This window comes from Penicillium hispanicum (genome assembly GCF_028827665.1).
Source record: "Penicillium hispanicum strain IBT 35686 chromosome Unknown utg000003l_segment0_segment0, whole genome shotgun sequence".
NCBI lineage: Eukaryota > Fungi > Ascomycota > Eurotiomycetes > Eurotiales > Aspergillaceae > Penicillium > Penicillium hispanicum.
Genome location: NW_026623195.1, coordinates 3,151,647 through 3,168,620, shown reverse-complemented (window position 1 = coordinate 3,168,620; position 16,974 = coordinate 3,151,647). Strand labels below are relative to the sequence as shown.

At 52.6% G+C, this 16,974-nt stretch overlaps 2 protein-coding genes across 2 annotated transcripts; both read right to left on the bottom strand.

Annotated features, from left to right (window-relative positions):
- Window positions 1-1,191: 1,191 nt before the first annotated feature.
- On the bottom strand, window positions 1,192-3,300 carry N7459_003611 (uncharacterized protein; the record flags this gene model as incomplete). Its single annotated transcript, XM_056942795.1, has 1 exon — window positions 1,192-3,300. The coding sequence occupies one exon, from the start codon at window positions 3,298-3,300 to the stop codon at window positions 1,192-1,194; it is 2,109 nt and encodes a 702-aa protein (XP_056802678.1).
- Window positions 3,301-3,867: 567 nt separating this feature from the next.
- N7459_003610 (lovastatin nonaketide synthase) lies at window positions 3,868-16,444 on the bottom strand (the record flags this gene model as incomplete). Its single annotated transcript, XM_056942794.1, has 8 exons — window positions 3,868-6,785; window positions 7,080-8,879; window positions 8,933-9,633; window positions 9,702-11,955; window positions 12,006-12,211; window positions 12,267-15,024; window positions 15,098-15,745; window positions 15,808-16,444. The coding sequence occupies 8 exons, from the start codon at window positions 16,442-16,444 to the stop codon at window positions 3,868-3,870; spliced, it is 11,922 nt and encodes a 3,973-aa protein (XP_056802677.1).
- Between the last annotated feature and the right edge of the window lie 530 nt (window positions 16,445-16,974).

The following is a 16,974-nucleotide window of genomic DNA, read 5'->3' as shown; positions in this document are numbered from 1 at the left end:
AATCCATGGATCCCAAACAACCCAGCAACTTCTCCCCGCTTGATCGCAGAGGCGATCCGGTCCCATGTTCATCCCGCGGCGGCTTCTCTCTTCTCTCCTCACATACCTCTTCTGCTTCCGCTTCTTCCTCGCACCGAGAGTCCAGCCGTATCTCTTGCTTCGTCCCCACCGTCTCTTGTAGCGTGCCGCACCGCGCCTCCCCAGGAACTCCGGCTCTGTCCTGCAGTATTCCATCCAGTCGCTGCCCCGTCCTGCCGCCGTTCATCTGTACTTCATCAGCTATCGACTTGCCTGGCGTGTGGCCCCGATCCAGCATGGATTCGGGTGACATGTGAACCATGCCTTGTGCCTCCTTTCGTCCTTTCCTTGGCCGCGTCTTGTCGCTTTATTGCTTGTGCTTTGTCGTGCGTTCTCGGGTGGCGCTTTCCAGCTTGTAAATACGTACCTCATTGTATCATCGTGGCAGCTCGCCGAGTTGAATTATTCTCGTGTGGCGGGATCTTCGCCAGCGTTCTGGATTACTTTTCTATTTCCCGCCGTAGACCTGTGTCATTCATACATTCTTCCAGGATATTACAGCATAGATAGCTACCTGGTCAGAAGGGGCATTGCATTTGTGCTTGATATATCTACCACAAAAGGTATTCTGGTAAGTAGCTGGGTATAGCCCGACACCACTTTGTACATTGACATCCTAGTCACCCACCGTATATATATCCCAGGCGCAGTAGTACCTCCACACGGCCCTTCAAATCAGCCTTTCGTCGCCCAACCTGCCATATCCATACTTGAGCAAAGGGAGCTCGCCAGCCTGCATACGCCATGCCGCATGGAACAGGGGTTTCTTGAGAATACTCCTATCTGGTTCGTCGGACGCCACACGTCCCGCACCGCCGACGACGTCAATGGCGTTGTGGACGACCAATACCTTGGCATAACTGACACTGCCAAGATTAATAGGGCTGTGCATGCTATCTTATTGGAAGAAACTGCGATACTTACAGGGGACGGCTGGACTGGCAACGTCCATTAGATATCCTGTGGTAGGTCTAGACCGCGGACTCGAGAATCTCGTTGAATGAAGCGTATTCCCGAATTCGAGTGTCTTGGGACAAGGATTGTTTAATTCAGGAAATAGAAGCGCGCCAACAAAATAAAACGATTCATATTACCTTCACATCGTCAAAAGTACTATCTTGTTGCAAGAGGAAGACTCGACCAACCATTCCACCAACCCCAATCCAAGACCACCGGCACATTCATCTTCACCCAGCTCAAGGGATGATTATTCTCTTCTAAACCATCTCCCTCTTTATAGAATGTCCCCAGCCTGGGCCAAATACGTCGGAAATTGCTTCGCGGCCCAGGCTCCGCAAACATGTCCTGCTTTCCACGCGTCGCCCAATCCTTAGTGAGCCGCGTTTCGACTACCTCCAACTTCCTTGAATCACGCAGTGCAGGTTCAACCCGCCACTCCGAAGTAGACAGCGTATACAGCATATGATGCACTGCGTCCGTGGGCTCGTCCATCCGCAGATCCAGCCCCTGCAAAGCCACCGCATGCACCGGCTTACTCGACGCAATAACCCGGAAGATCGCACGAGCGAGCTTCTCGTCCACCGCGGTATTGATCATCAGCCGGCGGGCATGACCATTCCGGCTGCGGTAGTACTGCGCCGTATCTGGGTCGGAGGGTTCATTGTCGAAGTCGTCGAAGGACGGATGAGTCGGCGCGAGATCGCGATCTCTTCTACCGTGCCAGGACCAGGGCTCGATTTTGGTTTCTTCGCCGCCGTCCAGGGCTGGGTCTGAAGCGCAAAGGTACAGCGTGAGATATCTCAGACGTGGAATCGTGCCTAGGGCACGGTAGCGCGCGACCTCGGACGAGTCTCCTTGCGATCGTTGGACTTTGCAAGCGAGGTCTTCCAGACGCGGGCAGTGCAGGGCAAGCTGGGTTATCTCCGGCTCGTCGAGACATCGGCGGGCATGCCGGTGCGGATATAGGAGGTGTAACTTGCGGAGCCGGGAGCCGTGGTAGATCACGATGCTATCCACGGGGATGAGGGAGTGCCATCCCTCCAAGACAAGCTCCTCGAGTGGTGGCAAGCTTTCTAAGAAGTGCCTGGCCGTCGTGTAGAATCCGATCGGCTGGTTCTTCATCCGCATCCACCATTTAAGACTCCGGAGAGATGGGAACTCGCAGCGTAGCAAGTGCCGCTCGATGGCTTCTTGGTTGACAGCGAATCGTAGCTCCAAGCACTGTAAGGCAGTGAAGTTGGTATACCAGCTCCAATCGCGAAGCATGTGGATATCTGAGTACTTGCTGGCCGCGACGTGAAAACGCACCACAGAGCTCAGATAGGATGGATTCTTGACTTTGACTTCGACTTTGTCTAGGGAATCAGCTAAAGCTAGATGCCGTTCCTGCTCATCGTTCGTTGCATATTCTGCGGTATGGTAGATATAGACCTCTTTCAAGTTGGGAGCACCCTGAATGAGACGTAGTAAGGCATGCTTTGCCGCACGTCTGTACGAGACAGATCGAGAGCCACCGGACACATTTCGATCCAACACGATACTATACAACGAGGGCGAAGTCATGATTCGGAGCTCATGGAGGTCCATTTCCAGACGTTTGAGGCTGAGCAGCGTTAGCGAGTGCAAACGAAGCCGACAGTCTGGCCGATATTCATGAAGAGCGTCAAGAAGACAGGGCGGGAACTGCGCGGCGCAGAAATAGAAGAGATCCGCCAGTTTCGGTAGTGCTTGGATCAGACGGACTACTGGTTTCCAAGACCAGTTGTTGTAGAGCCCATTGGGATCTTCGGCACGATCTTTGATCAATCCGTGGGTGTGGTCCCAGTCCGGATAGTCGCTGTAATGGTGCGGATGATTCATATTGCCGTACAAAGGCTGGAATGGTTCACCCAGCACAGGACGTGGAAGGTCTTTGAGTTTTGGTATCTGCCATAGATCGGATTCTTTGCCCCATTTGCACTCAGTGCAAGTGTCTTCATCGTGTTCATCGATGACGAGTCGACGAACATACTGAGTGGCCTTGACATTCTGTAGGATTTGCAGGACTCTGTCCACGTCTTTGGCCAGAGACCGTTTCAGATGATCGCTTTTCTTCAATTTTACCTTCACATCATGGAAGCGAAGCGAATGGATGACTGGACAACACCATGCAAAACAGAACTTGTTAACGAGAGCGAGGCTTTGCAGACTTGGCGGGTGCCATTGCGAGAGATCTGATGAGATAAGATCTAGTAGTTCTTCCGGGAGACGCTGAAAGCCCATTCTTGCGATGGTCCTGGGTGACTGGAAGTTGCATTCCGCAATCGACTTATGTTCGTTGAAGATGAAGTGGGATGGTGCCTCGCAGTAAGCCCCGGGGGGGGGGAGCCTGCGCAGTCTTGCCTGCTAATGCAGGGCTGGATCGTTGTAAAGACCAACCGAAGTCAGCAAGCGTTGAGCTTGGCTAATATACAAAGCATCGTTTGTGATGTCCAGAGGAGCCCTCGCAATGATTTAGCGACTGTAGAATGCCGAGATTGACAAGGGGGTGAAAATAAGAATACGAACGACATCGATTGCCATCACGTGTGGAGGTGTCTTGCTAGGCTGGTTCTCGTTAGAATAACAGGTAATTTGGCGCTGGGAGATAAAGCACTGTTCACAACAAGAACGAGGTATTGGCCAATAGATAAAAGGATAAGAGGATAAGAGGTAAACAAACAGAAAGTGTGTCCCATCTAATAACATCTATACACAAATGCGAAGCTTTGCAAAGGAGAGAATTAACATGAAAATAGATACACACAAAATGCAAATCAGAAATTATACAACAAAATATAGGAAAAGATTTCATCGTCGAGATAAAAGGGGGGACTTCTCGTCTTCTCCATCGGCTGTTTCACCGATGAACTGGAATTCCTGGGAGACAATCAAGTACGAGAAACCAGCTGCCTTGACCAGTCCAATCCACTCGGGGCCTGAGATTTTCTCTTTTTCTTCGGCTGGCTTTGCAACTTGATCCCACACACTCGCGAGGTCATCGGTACCTAGACGCACGGAGCCTGGATGATGGACATAGGAGACCGCGGGAGATGAAGATGGAGAAGCAATGGTTTCGCCGAAGATTGCAGAACTCACGGCCGTGGCGAGGTCATCCGCTTTGATCAGATCAAAGTGACCCTTCACGCCAGAAGAAACGTTGTTCAGTCCCTGTGCCTGAGTGATGTCACGCAATTCTGTCAAGGCCTGGAGGTGATTGCTCGTAGATGCGCTCGGGCTTTGTACGGGCATAGGTCGATGAATCGTGACGGGAAGATGAATCTTCTCGGCCGCATTCTCCAAGATCTTTTCACTGACCCATTTGGAGGCCAAGTACCCATCAGAGCCATCAGACGGGGGCGACGAGTCGCATCGTGATTCCGGCAGCTTCGAGCCTTGTGAGGTCATGGGTGTTGGCTCGACGAAGAACACACCCCCAGAGGAGATGTAATGAACTGGAGCCTTTCGAGGAGCAGCAAGAGCAACGAGAGCCTTGGTGGAATTGACATTCGGCTGGCGCGTCACCTGGTAGTTGTCCCAGAAAGAGCGATTTGCCCCAATATGCAGAACCGCGTCAACATTAGCGGAAAGTTCTTCAAACTTCTCCGTGGCCAGTCCCAAATACGGCTGGCTCAGGTCACCGGCGTGGTAGGAAACCTTGCTCGAATCCTGGCGTTTCTTTGAGTTTCCTCGTACTGCAACACAATGGATGTGCGAGACGCGCGAATCGCTCAGAAGTTGGGTGAGTACCCTAGAGCCTAGGGCCCCCGTAGCACCGGTCATAATGACAACAAGGCTGCTAGCCCTCACTGCGCCGGCCTTGGGCGGCATTGAAGGCAAAGAAATGTCACCAATAGACGTTTCCTCGGCCCAATCTAACCGGGCAGCTCGCGTTGCCGTTTCAATGCGCTTCGCCATGAGTTCCAATGTCTGGGCTTCGTAAATATCCACCAGGGACAAAACAGCAGAGAAGCGTCGCCTGATGAGATCCTGCAGCTTGATCAGAAGTAATGAGTTGCCTCCTGCGTCGAAGAAGGTAATGTCAGGGCGTGAAGCTGTCAAGTCGATTAATTCGCTTGGAAGGATCTCGTTCCAAACAGCCTTCAGCGCTTTCTCGGCCTGTGTCAGATATGCCCGATCTCCACTGAACACTTGGCTCGTTGCTGGTAGTGGTAACTTAGCTATCGCACGACGATCCGTTTTGCTGTGCGGAGTAAGCGGTAGCCCATCAAGGGCAATGAGCATGGCTGGTCGCATATACTGCGGAACCGGGAGGCTCGACAGTAGATCCTTGAGGAACAGGTCGTGGTTGGTACTTGCGCCATTTTGTGAGAACACCACATGAGCAATGAGGAATGCTGGATCACCACGAACTGAAACAACAGCCTGGTCAAGAACGCCCCCTGCCTGGCGAAGGATGACGTTTTCAATATCTTCCAGTTCCACTCGGATTCCTCTCAACTTGACGATGGTGTCGTTTCCCATTCGACCATGAAAATGCAAGGACCCGTCACTTGTCAGCCTACCTCGATCACCAGTGCGCTGGATCTGCGTCCATCCTCGGGAAAGAGTATACTCGGAGGCAAAAGAGTCAGAGGCGTACTTGGATCTTGTCAGATCCTGATTGTTCAGGTACCCGAGAGTGACACCGCAACCTCCGATGCAGATCTCCCCCGGATACCCGACGGGCAGGGGATTGAGGTTCTCATCCATGATATAGGTGGTGTAGTTAGGCAAAGCCTTCCCGACGGGGAATGCACGGCCATTTGATGGACTGTTGACTGGAGTGCAATGGCTTCCAATGGTGACCTCCGAGGGTCCATATGAGTTAATCACCTGTGGCGCATGCTTGAGCACAGTTCGGAATTCGTCCACAAGCGCAGGCGTCAGCAGCTCCCCACCACTAACAGCCAGTCTCCATTTGTTGCAAGACTGGAGATTTTCACCAAACCGCAGCCATACGGCGTATTCAGAAGGTGTAGCAAATGTGAAAGTGACATTCTTCTGCGAAATCAAACTGGTGATTGCCACAACATCACTGCGTTGTGGCTGCGGCACAATGACCAGAGTGCTACCAGTGCAGAGGCAAATGAGTGTCTGAGACATGGCCAGATCAAATGTAAAGGCAGTCTGCTGAAGAATGATGTCCTTTTCCACCTTCAATGTGGTTGCCATGGCCTCCAGATGGTGACAAAAGTTTCCATGAGACAGGACAGTTCCCTTCGGCTTCCCTGTTGATCCGCTGGTGTAGAGGATCATGGCAGGGGACTTTGGGCTGACGGAGCGAGGCTCGATCATCATTTGCTGCTTTTGCTCAATGCTGGAAGTGTTCAAAATCGGAGTCTTCCCGGATGACAAAGAGTCAGCCAGTTCAATGGTCTTGGTATGGCATAGTATGATGGTTGCTTGGCAGTCCTCAACCACGTCCCTAAGTCGTTGGATAGGCTGCCGAGTATCGACAGGAACGTAGACCGCACCCAGACGGAAAGTGGCCAGGATTGCGCTGATCTGATCGAAGCCTGGCTCCTGCGCGATGACAACCCTATCACCAACCTTAAGGCCATGGAGGGCCGAAGCAATACAAGTGGCGCGGTTTGACAGCTCGCGGTATGTGATATCAACGCTATCGATGCCTCCGTCAACAAGGGCAACCAAGTCAGGAGCTTGAGCAGCGTGACGATCTATACATGCGTCCACAGTCTCGGGCCAGCATGAGCGCATTTGAGGTCCTGTTCTCAGAGTTAGCATGCCTCTGAATATGGACGTCGATAACACAGGGGCCCCAGGAAAATAATTGCGGTAAGTATAATGGACACAAATGCTCAACACTCTTCCTGGACAGCTATGTATTTCCCCACTGCGTGGCTACCCATGTAGATACCCCGAGGAGGCATGTGCGCAGTGATGTATATATCTGTTGATCTCTTTGAAGATGAATCATCAAGGTAGAGTGTCGAGACGGCGAGTGCCAGCATACCAACCACAAATATTCCTAAAGAATCCGTGTAAGTTTCGGGTCTTACCGCGGCCGATTTCAATTGCCTTATTCACATCCTCCTTGGTGAAAAGCAGCGCTTCAGAAAGTCGCTGCGCGGGACTTGTGGCAAAGTCTTCGATGAGGGTTTGGAACATACGACTGAGTAGTTCGGTATCTTCCTGAGAATAGAGGCTCTGCTGCGTGGCTAGAGAAACGACTGTGTCGCTGTCCGAATTCTCCATGATGTCCAAGGTAATGTCGTAGGCTGTTCTGCCGTAGTCCCAGTGCGTCCTTTGGACCTGACAGCCTCCTAGCACCATCCTCTCTTGGACGCCTTGCCGGAAGTCAAAGAATACCTGGAAAAGTGGCGCAGCCTCAGTAGATCGGGGTATCTGCAGTTGTTCGAGAATGACACTGAGAGGGACGCTACCGTGCTCGAGAGCACCGTACGCTTTCGTCCGGGAATTTCGCACGGCCTCTCCGAAGGTTTGATTCAGGTCTCTGGTAAATCGCACGGGCAATGAGTTCAAAAATACACCCATGGTCCGCAACATGTCTTGATCCCGGCGACCGGAGTCCGCAATGCCGATGCAAAGATCATCCACGTCAGCCAGCTTGAAGATCAATGTCTGCAATATTGTCAAGTAGAAATGGAAGCTGGTGACATGATAGTTACGACAACGGCGTTTGATCCTCGCAGTCAGGACTGGAGAGATTCGGAAATCAGCGAAGTGGTGCCGATGGACTCTCAATGGCTGGCGATAGCTGACGTGTGCGAAGGGGAGCAGGGGCAGCGCTTGCGGTGGGCTCTTTAACTCCTTTCGCCAATAGTCCAGCTCACGAGTCATCTGACCACTCTCATACGCTTCATGTTGCTCTGCGGCGTAGTCGATATTTTGATGTTTGATTGGAGGAAGGCGAAGACCACCCGAGACCTGGACGAGCTCTTGCAAGAATCCCGCAAATCCTAGACCGTCCATGGCGATATGATGATACCCGATAATCAGATAATGAACTTGGGCACTCTTGCGAAGTAGCACGGCCCTCATAGTATCGCCATGTTGCAAATCGTACACATAACTCTGTAGTCGTGCAAACTCAGCATCGACTTCGTCCTCGTGGTTGATTTGACGGAACTCCAGCTTAAGACGGGATTGGGCCAGAACACCTTGCATTGGCTGAGTGCCGTCAGGGCCTCCATCAAAGAAACATGTGCGCAGTCCCTCATGGGATTTCCCCAATGAGACCATAGCTTGATTCATTTCCTGAGGATCAAGGCCTCCTTCAATGCGATGACAGAAGGTGACATTCCAAGTGGTGGGATCCTCAAGATGATGCCGGAGGAACCAGAATTGCGCTTGGGAAAACGACATCCTCCCCTCCTTCTGGATGACATGTTCATATGACGGTTCTTCTCCATCTAGACTGGGGCTCGATGGAGGAGTCGGATGAATGTCTTTGTCTGAACCGGTCTGCTCTGTATCATCGGCATCGGATGAGGGATCTGTCGGTATCGTAGCATCGCTTTCTACCACAGGGCCCGAGGTTTCAGGGGGATCGTTTGCGTCTTTGGCCGTAGTATTTGGCTCGGCGGCAGGCTCTTCTGCGGCTTGACACGGCAAAGCCTCCTGGGGAAGTTGTTGAATTGCGTGATCGACAAGATCTGGCATGGTAGACCCTCCAAGAACCTTCAACACGGGAACCTCTACACTGAGCTTCTTCATGAACCACGAGCGGATCTCAACTGCAACCAGAGAGTCAACTCCAAGCTCTACCAACGGCACCGGGATGGCCAAACCATCCGAGGGAAGCTGAAGGATAACGAGAAGTCGGTCAGTGAGAGCATCTGAGATAGTAATTAGCAGATAAATTAAAAGAGCCAAAGTAGGGGATACCTACCCAGGATTATTTTGTGCGTTTCCTGAATGGTCTTTGCATCACGGAGCTGTTCCTTGAGAGGAAGGCTCTTTTTATCGTCATGACCGCCAGCGATTTGCGCTTCCTTGTCAACGACCAAGTGGGACATTCGGGGGTTGTTAATCCACGGCACCCGGTCGTCCAGTATAGGGTCAACTTCTCTGACCCCTGAAATGATCTCATGGTTGCTGTCCTCCCCAACTGGGCTTGCCAACACAGCTTCCGCAAAATGTTCTCGCAAATCAGATTCAGCGATCGGATAGCCGCCAAAGGCATCAATGTCATCGCCTGTAAACGTTCCTGAGCGAGTGACGTAGCCAAGACCCAGAACGGCTCCCAAGTCCATTACAGATGCTGCTAGACCTTGGCTTCGTCTTTGTCCTGCTAGGGCTGTGAGGTAGGCGTTTGCCGCAGTATAGCTCGTCTGGCCACTATTTCCTCCCACAACACTGAGCGAGGAGAAAAGAATGAAAAAGTCAAGGTTGGGCTCCGAGAAGAGTTCGTTCAGGTATCTGCTTCCATCGACCTTGGGTGAGAGAACCTTGTTCAGCATGTCGATGCTTGTGTTAGCAAAGATAGAATCCTGCATCACCATGGCAGCATTGACAACCCCTGCAACAGGGGGCAGCTCGGTGACAATTTTCTGGTACATTTGATGGACACTTTGCTGCTTGGTCACATCGCTATTCGATAGAAATGTCAGTTAAGTGGCCATGTTCCAAATGGAAAAGACGGAAATGCATGGACTTACGCAGAGAGGACATGAACCTGACCTCCGTCCTTTTGCTGCGCGTCCAACCAAATCTGCTCCACTCGGGGATTTCGGCTAACAAGGACGACGGTGCGAGCTCCTTGAGAAATCATCCATTCACACAATGACTGACCCAAATCTGCCGTCAGTCCAATTAGCAAGTAGGTCTTATCACCACGGAACGTGACCTGAGCTGTTGCTGGCTGAACTTGTACGCTTAGGCTATGGCTTGCTTCCCAATTAACGATCCATCCAGCTGTTGATCCTGGAACCTGGGCTAGACATTCTTCCACAGATGCTACCTTGATGTCGGGTAGCGATGGATTAGTGGATAGTACTTCCATAGCAGTAGTGGCTGCACACTTCAGAGACGAATGGAGTTTGTCTGCGTCCGCAGCGGTTGACCAGGGTATCTCGACGACGGGGCTAAACATATCATTCAAGCTTATCACCTTGCAGCCCGGGATCAGACTTGCTTGAAGACGGCTCACAAAGCTGCCGGGTCCTCCATCGAGCGAGAAATTGGCGAGAAGTGAAACCCTCTGCGGGAGCAGCGCTGGAATGTGGTGTGCCATAATCCTGGGATGCATATGGATCTGGTTTGGCGCGGTAGCTGCAGTGTGCAAAATTTCAATGACATTCACCTGCTTGTCGGAAGTGCGGCGTTTCAGTGCAGATGTCAATCCGGCGGGTGCCTGGTACAGGAGAATGGTTCCAGAATGGAAAGCTTCCCCAAGGAGTCGCTCAGCTGTAAACTCCCAGACCACTGTGTCCAATATTTGGTCTCGAGCAGCTGTACGATCACCACATGCCACCAGGTGCTTCTGAGGGACTTGCAAGATGGAAGCATTGAATGCAGTAGAAACCATAACCGTATCAGTAGTCCCTTTCACTACACCGTAAGCAATAAAAGTCGGTCCAATCGACGGAAGATTGACAGCAGCCAAGGTTGATGCCAGGACTTCAATAGTGACAAAGTCGGCCATGTCAGCCTCTGCGAGTGCCTTCGATGGCTTCTCTTTGAGCATATAAGAGTCACGAAGAACTTCCAATTGAACGGAAGATGACGAAGAGTCGACTTGGTGCGTGACCGTGCGTTGTCGGGTATTGTAGCGATCGTTCAGAGTTTGGTCGTGCATAACTCGAGGAATATACTCTTTGCCGTCCTGGAGATAGATCTCTGGCTCAGAAGACCAGAGCATCTCCTCCATCTGTCCTGACTTGGCCAAATTGGTGACCGCACACAGTCGCAATAGTGTTTCCGCGACGTAAAGCCCATTGACGTGGCCTGGCTTGTTGATATCGAGGAATTGGAGTTGCATCTCTGGTGTTTCATGCATCACCGATCGACCAAATCCGATACTCATGCTGTTGTAAGGCTCGCTTCCTCGAGTGCCGAATGTGAGCCAAAGGATACTGCGGGCTGCCTTGATAAGGGCTTTGAGGCTTTTCAACTTGCTCTCGGTCATTGACTTGAAGGTGGGCTGATCCAGGTCACCGAGGAATATCATGTTAGGTGGAATGGGAATCGAGAGTTGAGAAACAGCCTCAAGGCTATTGACCGAAACGACCTTTGTGAATCGGGCCGAGATGATGCGCGAGATGCTTTGAACAAGTTTTGAAGCTTGCAGGCCGCTTCCGCCGACAATAAGTAGTTCACCCAGGTTCCCCGTGGAGCCGACAATCGGATGAGGATGGAAAAGCGGCTCCCGTAGGGCTTCGATACGACTATCCACTGCCTGAGCAGCCATGATCGACAAAGGGTATGGCAGTGGATCATCTGCTGGGGTCACCGCATCCACTCCAGAGAAGCCCGCCTTGCGAAGGACACCATCCCACTCAGCAGTGGAAATAGTCGGAGCCCACGGCCTGCCATCTTCGTGTCCAACCCACCATTCGGGCAAACCTCCCAGAACAAAGCCGAATCGAGTAGGCGAGTTATCCGTGATTTCTGACAGCACGAGATATCCACCAGGTCGAAGAAGACCTCGAACTCGAGACAGTGTTTTGTGAAGAGATTTGGTAGCGTGAATAGCATTAGAAGCGATGACAAGGTCATAACCCTGCGCGCCAAAGCCTTGCTCCACGAAATCCGCTTCGAGATCCAAAGTTCGGTACTCTATCTTGCTGGCAAACTCTTGCAACTCCATCTCCGCACGACCAAGGACTGCGGGGGAAATATCCGTGCAGGTGTAGGATATGAATTTGAGACCGGTCGAATGAAGAATTTCCTTGGTGGCCCCTGTACTAGCGCCTAGAGATTTGTGAGGATTGGCATAGATATATCGAGTCCTCAGGACTTACCAATCTCCAAGATCTTCATTCGTGGGAAGCGATGAACCAGCTGACTGACCATCCGAGCCAGCCATTTGTTCATTACAGGGTAACCCAACGCGGAGCGGTAATAGTCCTCCAGCATATTGTCTTGCATCGTTGTTTCCCCGCGAACAACAGGCAGCACGTTCTCGCCGACAGAGTGCATCATCCGCAAGTCGATCGAATCGGCATGTCTAAGGGAAATGTCAGTGAGGCTGCATAAACTAGCCCATCTCCGCTCAGACTTACTCTACCGCGGCCTCGATGAGATCTTCCTTCGTATCCGCCACCCACTCCGGCTTGACCCAGACATGCTGACCAGACGCAACTTGTTCCACAAGGAGGCCTGCAAAGGCCAGCAAGTGTTGGTGATGGGTTTGAGCAGACTCCCTCTCGCGTGCACTGACATTCTGATGCAATTGACGAAGGTAGTAGTAGGCAACTCGTTCAAGGAGATAGGCAAGCTCATACTCCTTCGCCGAGGCTCTATGTCCATCTGCAGCCCAATCACCATTAAGAGACAATTGGTGAAAAGTGTTCTTTGAGAAGAGCTTCCTGTCATCTGCCGCGGTCATGGGCGAAAGTGGCTTGCCTTCAATCCCTTCAAGTTGGAAAACAGCATTCGAGCTTCCTCGAGGGTAGATTTGGACAGTTGCCTCTCTGTGCATGCTGTACTTATTGGCGAAGGTCGATTCAAAGACCCATTCTTCGTCTGCTTCTTTGACGTTGGCGAAATAGGGGTTGAAGCTGATATGCCGCACCATGACCGGCGCATGAAGTGTCCAGAGTACCCCGTCGCCGGGATAGGTTGTCGCCGCAACGGGAACCTGGAACGCAACATCGAGGGTAGCAGGATGAACGAGCAATTCACTGTGAGGGGTTCTTCGCAAAACACCACGCGAATGCCATAGTTTCCGCTGGAGCGAAGCTATGCTCCGGAATTCGTCCTCGAACCCATATCCTAGACGGGCCAACGCATCATAGAAAGCGTCAGGATCCGTATCCACGAGGTTTGTAAGCTGCTGTGGGCTCGAAGGGAGTATAGACGCAGAAGGTGCGCCATAGGTCACCGTGATCTCGCCTCCAGCGTTGACAAACAATTGATTACTCTCTCGGCTGCCGACAGAATGACAGGAAAATCGTGCACAAAGTGTATCCGGGTTCCCTGAAAATCTCTTGATATTAAAAAGTGTAAAGATGATCTCCCTGCCCGCAGGATTATCATCAAACATCAGGCCATGCCCGATTTCAAAGTTGTGCAGCTCGAAGAGTTGGACGGGCCGGCCGTCCGAGACCTCGAGCGCTGCCTCCCAGGCCATGCAGACATAGCCAGCAGCTGGAAGAACGGGTTGACCTTGCAGACGGTGATGGTCCAGCCAGGGAATCTCCTTGGGACGAAGATAGTTTCGCCACCGGTATTCACTTTCCGTCGCGTCCCCAGCCGCGATTCCCAGGAGTGGATGGAATGGGCGTTCGCGGTAACGCCTTTGACGGGCAGCCCTCGTTTCATACCAATAGGGGCGCTCATAAGTCCATGGATAGGACGGAAGACCACGGATGAAAGTCCTCTTTGGACTGTCAGGTGCGACCTTGCGCTCGTAGGCATCGAGATTGACCACCGCTGGGCCCAGATACGTCCAGAAAAACCCAAGTGCATCCGAGAAAGCCTTCACGTCGTTCGTACCTCGGGCCAAGCACCCTGAATATGGAAGCTTCTTACCCGTAAGAGCATCTAGGGTTTGGAGAAAAGGTCCTCGAAGAGCTGGATGCGGTCCGACCTCGACGGCCACATCGAAGGGCCCAGCACAGTCAATGGCGTTCTCGATTGCCTGACTGAACAAGACCGCCCGGGTCATATTGTCTCTCCAGTACTCACCACCCAGCTCCTTGCCCAGTCGCATTGCTTCAGAGCTGGGCTTGACACTCGAATACCAATGAGGGCGGCCACTTTCAGGCGTCAGGGGTTCAATTCCGCATTTCTGCAGGGATTGCACGTAGGGTCCGGCCGTTGGTAGCATGTGGTGGGAATGATAGGCGGTATCCACACGGAGTAGCCGTGCGAACGTCTTCTCTTCGTCGAACTGCAGCTTCGCACAATTGATAGCGTCGATGTCGCCCGACAGGGTCACGCTGGCCGGTGAGTTACTGGCCGCGACCGTGATGCGACCCTCATAATCGGCATTTCTGCAGAGGGCCTGGGCATCTTCGAGTGATGCCCCCACGGCTAGCATAGCACCTTTCTCGTGGTTCGGTCCTTCGGCGAGATATGCGAAGAGACCCCGGTAGTAGGCCACCCGGATGGCATCGGACGCGCTAAGAAAGCCCGCCGCGTACGCAGCACCAATCTCACCTGATGAGTGGCCAACGACCGCAGTGAAATTGATCCCAGCTTGTTGGAGCAGGCTGACAAGTATTACTTGAACTGCTGTGCACAATGGCTGGGCTATCGCGGCCTCATTCAGCCGCGAGGATTCGGGTCCAGCAAGCAGCTGCTCACGAAGTGACCACGATGGTTTATCTGCACCAGGAAGAGAGTTGAGAGAGTGCTCAAGCTCCCCCAGGAGAGTCTGAGCATAGGGTATCTGCGTTATGAGCTCTTTACCCATACCCGCCCATTGTGCTCCTTGGCCGGTGAAGACACCGAGTATCTTCTTGCTGGGCTTTGACAGCGCGAGCACACCGAGACCTGGGCCATTCTTGTCTTGGTTGTCTTCTAGCTTTTGTGTGATTGCCTTGTGCAGGCCAATGGTAGTGGTAGACGAAAATGATGTGCGGAAGGGGAATACCGATCGACGAGCCTGGAGTGTGTATGCAAGATCGCGAATATTCGTTTCGGGAAATCTATGAAGATGCTCTACAAAACGCTCAAGTGTTGACTTCAGATTTGGCTCAGATGGAGCAGAGAAGGTGAAAGGAGACAAGGAGATCGAGCCGAGAGGATTGTGCTCGACAGTTCGCGGAGGGACAAAGCTCTCCAAGATGGCATGGCCATTGGCACCACCGAATCCTGTGCACGAGAGTTAGCCAGATTCCTTTGAGCGTGTCGCTCAGTAGACTGGCAATATCTGGGAGATACATACCAAAGCTGTTCACACTGGCTCTTCTTGGTGCGTTGCCCGGCACTGTAGGCCAGGGAGTCAGAGAGGTGGGAACCTTCAAGTTCTTTGTGAACGGAGCGACAGAAGCGCTGAGGCGGTTCAACAGCATATTCGGGGAAATCGAGCCATTCTGGAGGGCGAGGGATGCTTTCAGCACACCCGCGATTCCCGCCGTGCCTTCTGTGTGGCCAACGATGGTCTTGATCGAACCCACATACAAGGGGTTGTCGCCAGACGGGTCACTGCCTGCGCCAAAGAAAGCTTGAGTAATGGCCTCTGCTTCCCTTGGATCACCAGCTGGAGTGCCAGTGCCGTGTGCCTCGAAGTACTGAGGACGATCGGATGCCTTGGTGGGATCCAGCCCGGCACGACGATATGTTTGGCGAATGAGAGCCGCCTGGGCCACCTCACTTGGCATAGTGATGCCTTTCGTCCGGCCATCTTGATTGACGCCAACCTCGCGAATCACACACTCGACGGGGTCACCATCTCGCAAAGCGGCACTGAGTGGTTTGAGAACGATGGCACCCACCGCCTCACCGCGCGCGTAGCCATTGGCATCTGCGTCCCACATCTTGGAGCGGCCGTCTGGCGACAACATGCTCAGATTACTGAGCACGGTAAAAATCTCTGAGAGTCATCCACGGATGTCAGCGCAGGGAAATGTCAATAGGCTGATACCAATCTCTTACCAGAGCCAATCATTAACGATGCCCCAGCGGCGACAGCTACCGGAGCGTCTCCGTTTCGCAACGCCTGCACCCCGAGGTGAATGGCCATCATACTCGACGAGCACGCAGTGTCAATGGTCATGGATGGGCCATGCCAATCGAAAAAGTAGGATATCCGGTTCGACGCGATACTCCGTGCGCTTCCAGTGCCCGTATACGTCGGCGTACACTCTGTGTCTGCCAGCATGACATCTTGATAGTCACAGGCCATCATGCCCACATACACCGCCGTTTGAGTTCCCTGCAGCGCATCCAAGCTCATTCCTGCGGATTCGATGGCCTCGTATACGGTTTCGAGGAGCAAGCGCTGTTGCGGGTCGATTGAGTCGGCTTCTGCAGGTGGGATATTGAAGAATTTGGCGTCGAAATTACGAATGCCTTCCTCGAGAAAGTAACCTCGTGTGGCATTGGTCGTGCCATGGTGAGCGCCATCGGGGTGATAGAACCCTTGCCATGAGAAACGGTCTTCTGGAATATGGCTCGAGACATCCCGAGGCTGACGCAGTAGCTCCCATAGACGTGCTGGCGAGGACGCACCTCCTGGGAAGCGACAACCACTGCCCACAATAGCAATGGGCTCCCTGGCTCTGCTGTCCATGATGTATAGGGCCGGAAAAAAGAAAAATAGTGAGTGAACGAGAGAACTTTGGCCTGGTCGACAGCGCTCCTTCTATTGGGGGTGTATTAAATGTTTCGTAAACAGCACTCTACGATTCATTGGTATACATCCAAATACCCCATTCGGAATGGCAGCCCTGGGCCTTTCTGCATGGCGCAATACTAAGGAATGGTTGCCCCAACGAGCTCAGATCCCCAACCAGACAACGGGCCTCAAGGCGCCCGAGCCGTCGCCTATATTTGGTGGAGACACTGAAGCCTTGCGCCGTTTGAATCATGTATTCCCGTCTATGCCTAGCTTTCAGCGCCACCGGGCTTGAGTCAAGCCAGAAGTGTCAAGTCGAATATTCGTCAAATTATGCAACGCAGAGACACCGCAATGTTTCACCTCCAACCAAATTACCACCCCGTAATGACAGCGTTGAGTTGGGCGAGTAATCCCCCAACGCGGAATCGTAGGGATTCTGCGCTGTCATCCTCCCGATGGGGCTTGCTGTGCGAGGGTAAAAT